Source organism: Oryzias latipes, chromosome 5 (genome assembly GCF_002234675.1).
Source record: "Oryzias latipes chromosome 5, ASM223467v1".
Lineage (NCBI taxonomy): Eukaryota > Metazoa > Chordata > Actinopteri > Beloniformes > Adrianichthyidae > Oryzias > Oryzias latipes.
In genome coordinates, this window is record NC_019863.2 from 25,334,685 (window position 1) to 25,341,980 (window position 7,296).

At 42.3% G+C, this 7,296-nt stretch overlaps 3 protein-coding genes across 4 annotated transcripts; 1 reads left to right on the forward strand and 2 right to left on the reverse strand.

Moving 5' to 3' along the window:
• The first annotated feature begins 722 nt into the window (after positions 1-722).
• isy1 (ISY1 splicing factor homolog) lies at positions 723-3,318 on the forward strand. The gene is made up of 11 exons (XM_004069066.4): positions 723-815; positions 1,029-1,051; positions 1,142-1,193; positions 1,277-1,342; positions 1,422-1,464; positions 1,534-1,646; positions 1,724-1,841; positions 1,918-2,040; positions 2,122-2,234; positions 2,357-2,446; positions 3,138-3,318. Exons 1-11 carry the CDS (start codon positions 813-815, stop codon positions 3,243-3,245), a joined length of 852 nt encoding a protein of 283 aa, XP_004069114.1. The 5' UTR covers positions 723-812; the 3' UTR covers positions 3,246-3,318.
• Positions 3,319-3,461: 143 nt separating this feature from the next.
• Positions 3,462-7,211, reverse strand: rpp14 (ribonuclease P/MRP subunit p14). 2 transcript variants are annotated; one of them, XM_011475347.3, is made up of 6 exons: positions 6,320-7,211; positions 5,522-5,823; positions 5,346-5,430; positions 4,558-4,634; positions 4,383-4,461; positions 3,462-4,234 (listed from the first exon to the last, which is right to left on the reverse strand). In XM_011475347.3, the coding sequence occupies exons 2-6, from the start codon at positions 5,602-5,604 to the stop codon at positions 4,178-4,180; spliced, it is 381 nt and encodes a 126-aa protein (XP_011473649.1). In that variant the 5' UTR covers positions 5,605-5,823; positions 6,320-7,211; the 3' UTR covers positions 3,462-4,177. The 2 variants fall into 2 exon arrangements, with proteins under 2 accessions (XP_011473649.1, XP_004069115.1); XM_004069067.4 differs by having other exon boundaries at positions 5,522-5,633; positions 6,320-7,209.
• On the reverse strand, positions 3,676-4,146 carry LOC101155024 (hydroxyacyl-thioester dehydratase type 2, mitochondrial-like). Its single transcript, XM_004069216.1, has one exon. It carries the CDS (start codon positions 4,144-4,146, stop codon positions 3,676-3,678), a length of 471 nt encoding a protein of 156 aa, XP_004069264.1.
• Positions 7,212-7,296: the final 85 nt, after the last annotated feature.

The following is a 7,296-nucleotide window of genomic DNA, read 5'->3' on the forward strand; positions in this document are numbered from 1 at the left end:
ACATTTTTCAAATAATATTTGAGTGTATTTAAGACTTATGTACAATTGATGAACTGATATTATTTTGTGAACTACTTGTTTGTTGTGTGTGGTTGTGTGTTTTGCTACCGGACACCTGAATTTCTCCTTTGGGAGATTATTAAAGTAAGTAAGTAAGTAAGTAAGTAAGTAAGTGAGTAAGTGAGTAAGTGAGTAAGTGAGTAAGTGAGTCAGTCAGTCAGTCAGTCAGTCAGTCAGTCAGTCAGTCAGTCAGTCAGTCAGTCAGTCAGTCAGTCAGTCAGTCAGTCTCTAATTTTTAACTGTAAAAAATAATTTGGGATGACAAAATGTGCAAACATAAAATTTTTCACCTCAAAGCATTTTCGCATGATTTTGTTATTACAAAAAAAAACGTTATTTGAGGTAACAAAATGTGGATAAATTATTGTATTTAATTTTTAAAAATACTTTATAAATGCTGATTGTTTTAATTCATTAAAAAATGTAATGTTTGCATTTTAATTTTATTTGTAGCTACAAGGCATAATTTTATTACAATTTTTAGATTGACCTATGCATTAGGTAATAAAATCTTAAATGTTTAATATTCCAAAGTTAGATTCAAATGAACAAAAATGCCATTGAAGACTATTTGGGCGTGTTTTTGCACAAATCATCTCTACACGTTTAGTTATTTTTGACGCAGTAAATATTTCCTCCGCTAGGTGGCAGTAATGAAATTGTTTTAAACCGGAACACAGAACTATAGATGATGCGTTTCCTGTTAGTGTGGCGCGTGCAGGTTGTTTTGAGAAGCAGGGAAATCAACAAAGATGGTGAGATTTGGATCGCTTTTGTCAGCTTTTCGACTTGGTAGAGGATCAGTCCGGCAGCCGCGCAGAAAACCATCAGCAGAACATTCGGTTTCAAAATGCCGAACTGCCTATGTGTGGTGCGCGCGGGCCACTGCTATTGGACTGAGCCTGGATTTCGGTGGTTCGGAGATGACGCTGGTTCTGGTGGGTTCTAATCATGTTTCTCTGTTTCAGGCGAGGAACGCCGAGAAGGCCATGTAAGTATTGCTACGTGGAAGCAGTTCAGAACCTCTAACTCACGGGTTCTGTTGCCACAGTGGTTCTGATGGCCTTGCTGTGTCTTTCAGGACGGCGCTGGCCCGCTTCCGGCAGGCTCAGCTGGAGGAGGGGAAGGTTAAGGTTAGTTTCTGCTGGTTCTGTCTGTGGCTCATGTCTCAGTCAGTGTCTCACTCTACTCCGCCTGTCTGTCTGTCTGCCTCCAGGAGCGGAGGCCTTTCCTGGCATCAGAATGTAGTGAACTACCAAAGGCAGAAAAATGGCGACGCCAGGTACCATTGTTGTTCTCAGACAGGTTCTGGTCGAAGAATCAAGCAGATGTTCTGACTGTGTTCTCCTTAATGGCTCCAGATAATCAGTGAGATCTCCAAGAAAGTGGCTCAAATCCAGAACGGTGAGTTTAGAACTAGGCTGAGGTTGTCTCTGATCCGTTTGCCTGTACTTAAGACTTACTGTGTTCCAGCCGGTCTTGGGGAGTTCAAGATTCGGGATCTGAATGATGAGATCAACAAACTGCTGAGAGAGAAGGGCCACTGGGAATATCGGATCAAAGAGCTTGGAGGGCCCGACTACAGGGTAACCAGTCCCGTCTGCGGCTGGCTGCTCCGGTCCGAACCAGGAAGATGGAAACGTTGATTGTGTTTGTGTTCCAGCGCTTTGGACCGAGGATGCTGGACCACGAGGGCAAAGAGGTTCCAGGTAACCGCGGCTACAAATACTTTGGAGCAGCCCGAGACCTGCCTGGAGTCAGAGAGCTGTTCGAGAAGGAGCGTAAGTATCCTTGCTACTTCCTGTTTACCAGGAACCTGTCATGATGGTTGCTGCATGACTGTTACGTGACCCACAGCTGCTCCGGAGCAGAGGAAGACGAGGGGAGAGCTGATGAAGGACGTGGATGCAGAGTACTACGGCTACAGGGATGAAGACGACGGCGTGCTGCTTCCTCTGGAGGTGCAGTACGAAAAACAAGGTAGATCTGCTGCAAACGATGGTCTGGACTTGTGGACCAGCATGTAGAGGGGTGACTGACACAGTGTGCGTTTGTGTACAGCTGTGATGGAGGCAGTTCAGAAGTGGAAAGCGGAGAAGGAGACCCATCTGCCTGGAGAGAAACCGGCACAAGAGGAGGAAGAAGAGAGCATTTACAGTGTCCAAAACCAAGAGGTGACCTTCATCTACTTGACTCATCCAACCAGCTGCTGTACAGCTGACCTCACCCAGTCAAACCTGCGGTGTGTTGTATCTGAGCATTCTGTTCAGGGTGTGCTTGATTTGTCTCTTCACAGCCCGATGATGATGAGAATCGGGATGAACTGGAGGAAGAGGAGGGCGGAGTCACGTTTTTTGCCCATGTTCCAGTCCCATCTCAAAAGGAGGTGAGGTTTCATGCGTGTGGTTCTGTTGTGGAGCGATGAAGAGTGGAGCCCCTGTAGCTTCCAGTCAGGTCCACTGACTATGCATGACTGGATCTAGTGAGTGTGATGTCACCCATAAAAATGGCTTACTTTCAGCTCCAGTGAAAAGTCAGTCGCCATTTTTTTCAGGATACGGATCTTGTTGGAGGCAGACTGTAGTAGCCAGTAGTGAGCCCGTATGAATCAATGTTTCTATGGCAACCACTCTCGCCAATTAGGAGTGAGCGTGTTGGAAGTCCACACCTCACGCTATCAATCGAACTGTTAAACAGTTCGAACAAGAGATACGTGGATACATCAGAATTTCCTGAACCTAAGAAAATCTCTTTATTTTTTTTGTAGTTGTAATAAAATAAATCACTTCCTGTATTCCGGGTATCATTCACTATTTTGTCATCTCCTTCGTGTTGGGTGAAGAACACAAGCTCTTTTTTTGGTTATCATTCATCTGATTGGCTGATTTGCCGATTGGGTGAGAGTGAAAGGCTGCTGATTGAGAAGCAAAAGATTGAATTATAACTAAGAGTACCATACTTTTTTCTTTTTTTTTAATCATTCACTCCATCAGAGTAAGGAACTTCCAATGGGGTTTTATATTGCTGTTGCATAAGAATATGATGGTCTACATCCATAACATTTGTTTCTGCCCCAGGTGGAGGAAGCTCTGGTAAGGAGGAAAAAGATGGAGCTGCTGCAGCGTTACGCCAGTGAGACTCTTCAGGCTCAGAGTCAGGAGGCCAGAGCCCTGTTGGGTCTCTGATCATTGTTCTACTTGTGTGTCCCACTTTGCTGCTCCGCTCTCAATAAAGCTTCTTCTTTGCTATTTTTACAAACTTGTTTGTGCGAGTCTTCAATCGAACCCCATCATCTCCTGACAGACAATCCTGTTTCCAACCATCATTTCTGCTGCATGGATACTCTGAGCAGCAGAAACTTCGGGGACTTTTAAACCTGAACAATACAAACACTTAACCTGTTATTTTTATACAATAACTTTAATCACCAAAAGACAAAGAGCATGCTGAGGTGTAATTACAAATTCTAAAATGTGATCAAACTTGAAAAGTTAGAAAAATAACTTTTTCTAATGAAGAAAAACAAAAATTCAGCTAGACGACTGACACGCGTCTTTAGACCTCATTTAAAACCAAACTTGAAACCAAAATCTGCTGCATCTGGATGTCCTCCAGTCACTTTCCCTGATGCTGTTGCTCCACAGGCATCATCACCATGACCTCCCCCTCCATCACCACTTTGTCCTTAGCAGAGCACCTCACAGAGATGAAGGCGAACGACATCTTGATTTTGAACACCTCTGCTTCTGCCAGCACCTCCTCTCCAACGTAAAGTGGTGCCAGGAAGCGGATCTCCTGGTGCAGGAAGACGCAGCCGGGGCCGGGCATCTTGGTGCCGAGCACGGCCGAGATCAGCCCGTTGATGAGGACGCCGTGCACAATGGGCGTCTCAAAGGAGGTGGTGCTGGCGTATGCTGGGTCCACATGCAGCGGGTTGGTGTCGCCTGTGAGCTCGGCGAATAGCTCGACGTGGCGAAAGGAGAACGTTTTGGTGAGGGAAGCTCGCTGTCCGACGTGGAGCAGCCGGTTGTGAGGACGAGCCGCCGCGACAGAAGACAAACCGAGTTTGATGATGTTTCTCCACATGGCTGCACTCAAACCAGAAGCAGCTCCCGCTTCAGTGGAGCTGCAGCTCACGACTGTTTCCTGTCAGCGCCAACAGGAACGGAGACACCTGAGAGCAAAGTGGGGAGTTTTATTTACATCTGAATAGCAGGTAAGCAGATTTCTCATTTTGAGTTAAAACCAACAGTAATTTGATCGCTCCACTGACAAAATGGTTTATTTCACAATCACCAAATGTAGAAAACATGTTTCCTGACCTGCAGCACCCTGAAGGCGCAGCTCTGGTTCTGATAAGAGCCGAGCAGAGTCAGGGAGCTCCACAGTTTCACTAAACCACTGGGGGGGGGGGGGAGAAAAGAGCATAATTAACACAACATTCACAAACTTTGAAATGTGAATTAGAAATTCTGACAATTATGCCTTTAGGCTGACCTGCTGTGAACACGCAGAAGAGCCGTCAGACTTCCTTCATCATACTTCAACACATCAAAGTTCAACGCTGCTCCAACCTGAGGTACATTTATGCAAACAGCAGCATTATAAAAGCGTTTCCAGTTGACTTTTCATTGTGATAGTGCAGTCGTTGATTTTTCCAGCCAAAGTGAAAAAATCTGTGTTGCTTTCTAGGACATAATTTCTGCAGAGCAGCAAAACTTCGTTAGAATTCTCAGAGTTGCAGGTGGGACTGTTGGCATGGAGTAAACCTACCATCATCCTTCTGTTTAAACACTCTCCCACTAGCTTACAGCCTCTCACAACCCCAGCCTAACATTAAAGGTGCAACAAAAATGGAGAGCAATATTGGAGCTTTCCAGACGTACAGTTTTGAGCCAAATACCAGCTCGGACGAGGAAAACAAAGACATACACGGATCTATTCGACTGTGTGTGGATGCATCAGAATGGAGTGGAGCAGGGGGCATGCGGCCTGCCAATTGTAATTTCTACGTAAAAATACAACCTTTTTTTAAACTGCATTTTATTTCGTCTGCTTCTGATTCCCAACTATTTGAACACATACTTTGAAATGCGATTTTTAGATTAATGTTCTTATTATATGTCCTCCATCATCAGAAAAATGCCCCAAGAACATGTTTAAAAGACCATTTTCATCTAAAGGGGTCTTCAATGGAAATGCATTCATAATGGTATTCAGCGCTTCATTGCGCTGACAGCTCTTATTTTTGAATTGAGTTCTTCTTTTTCAGTGCACAATCTCACCTCTCCATGAAGATTCTTCAGGCCTGCGATGATGAAGTGTTTCAGCTCTACTGCACTCAATCTGTTTGAGTTATCCTCCAGTTCACTAAACACAAGTGGTAACATACAGATGAAGTTCCCTTCTAAGAGCTGGGCAGACACTAAAGACAGAACATTAATCTTGAACAGAGACTCACAGGTGGACTTTCATGTAGTGGTGCGGTGAAGCGTTCTTCAACACGACACGGTGAAAAGTCTCCTCTTTGTTGATAGCTTTCATTTTAGTGAAACATCAGTGACTCCGTCAAACTGAAACAAATAAACCACAAAAATCTGTTTCCCGAAGAACCAACATGCTGTTTTAAGCAGAGATTACTGATGTGCGTGTGTCCTTCTGAATGATTTGCAACACAGGTCTCAGACTGCAGTCCTCACGCGGTCGATGTCACGCTTGTGTTTCTGCTCTTTCAGCTTCTTCTTGTTGGAAAAACACCTCAACCTGATAATCAGCAGGAGGCCTGGAGGTAAACAACCCTGACACAGAAAATCTTTCCAAATGGTGTCAGAAATGATAGAGCACAAAATTAAATCTTAAAATTTTGTAAATTGTGGTACATTTGTAGTATTTTCCTTTAACTTCTCTCTCTTGGTGTGTTTTATTTTTTATTGATGTTTTACAATTTCGCCGTTTAAGCTAGTTTTTGTTTGTTGTTCAGCTTCCTATCTGGATTTTTGCAAACGTTTAAATATCCAAATCTTTTATTGTTCAGAATTGTTCCACAAAAAAACAAAAGATTTAAGTGTTAAATCAAAACGAAAATTGAAAAACAAAAAAGCCAAGGTCGAACCACCAACCACCAGGAAAGCGAAATATTTACTAGCCAACTCAAATTAAAGTTAGCACCTACGTTGTAAGATGTTAATTCTCCCAAGATACGGACAATAACTGCCCGGATTTCAATATGTGTATACTTAATATAATACGTTGCACTCACCACCACAGTTTTACCAGTTTGAAGTCACAGTTGCATGTTTTCCTTCGACGGGCGCCGCCATGAAAACCTCAGCAATGCGCGTGCGCAACTCCAGCGGAAATGATTTTTTTCTTCCTAAAACTTTATTTCACTACTACAGGATACAAAACAAAAGGACTAAAAACATCCAGGTAAATATAACAGACGAATAAAACAAGAAAAGTTGAACAAATAAAAACAAAATAAATAAAAACTATATAGGTTATTGGGTTACCAGCGTTAAAGAACAATACTTTAGATTTTTACAAGAAAGAGTGTTATTAAAACAAATAAAACTGATCATTTCAAGTCGTTTCTGTAAAAAAATGTAATGCAGGTATACAAATAAATATCATCCAATGATCATGCAAAAGGTTTGAAGATTAACTACAAATTTTGCACATGTATGATAAATGGTGGAGTCTCAAAGAATGTTGTGCAAAAAATGTAAGAATTACATTTAACATTGTTAAAAGCAAACATTCTTTTCATGGGCATGAACAGGTTCAAAGATTTCTTCATTGTCATCTGAGGATAACAGTTCCACGGTCAGAGCAGCTGCAGGGAAACTTTCCCTGTCCTTGGGTGAATTCTTTTTCTTTTTTGTTTTTTTGTAAATGTGCTGAGTGCCAACTTAAAGGAAATTACTGAACCTTTAGAAGTTGCTAAAAAGTATATTCCAAGTTAATATTTTAAACATTTTAAACATAGTTTTACTAGCAGAGAATGGAAGGAGTAGGCTAGATCGAGTGCATATCAAACTTGCTTTTTCTCTTGTTACTTGTTGCTATAACATGAATGTCTATTATCAAATAATTTTCTCTGTATTGTTAAGCCAGTACTGTTCCCTAATTCCTTCATAAAAGTTTTATGATTGTCTCATCCACACACAACATAAAAAGAAACATCCAATAAAAAATATCACCCCCCCCCCCCCACCACCACCCTTTTTTAATAAA

Excerpts from the sequence above, each read along its gene's own strand:
- isy1 (XM_004069066.4), top strand. Across the intron at positions 1,842-1,917 it reads AGAGCTGTTCGAGAAGGAGC|CTGCTCCGGAGCAGAGGAAG; the intron begins GTAAGTATCCTT and ends CGTGACCCACAG. Across the intron at positions 2,447-3,137 it reads CAGTCCCATCTCAAAAGGAG|GTGGAGGAAGCTCTGGTAAG; the intron begins GTGAGGTTTCAT and ends TTTCTGCCCCAG.
- LOC101155024 (XM_004069216.1), bottom strand. The coding sequence starts at position 4,146 with ATGTGGAGAAACATCATCAAACTCGGTTTGTCTTCTGTCGCGGCGGCT.
- rpp14 (XM_011475347.3), bottom strand. The coding sequence starts at position 5,604 with ATGAAAGCTATCAACAAAGAGGAGACTTTTCACCGTGTCGTGTTGAAG. Across the intron at positions 5,431-5,521 it reads CACTACATGAAAGTCCACCT|TGAACTGGAGGATAACTCAA; the intron begins GTGAGTCTCTGT and ends ACTTGTGTTTAG. Across the intron at positions 4,462-4,557 it reads CTTCTGCGTGTTCACAGCAG|TGGTTTAGTGAAACTGTGGA; the intron begins GTCAGCCTAAAG and ends CCCCCCCCCCAG.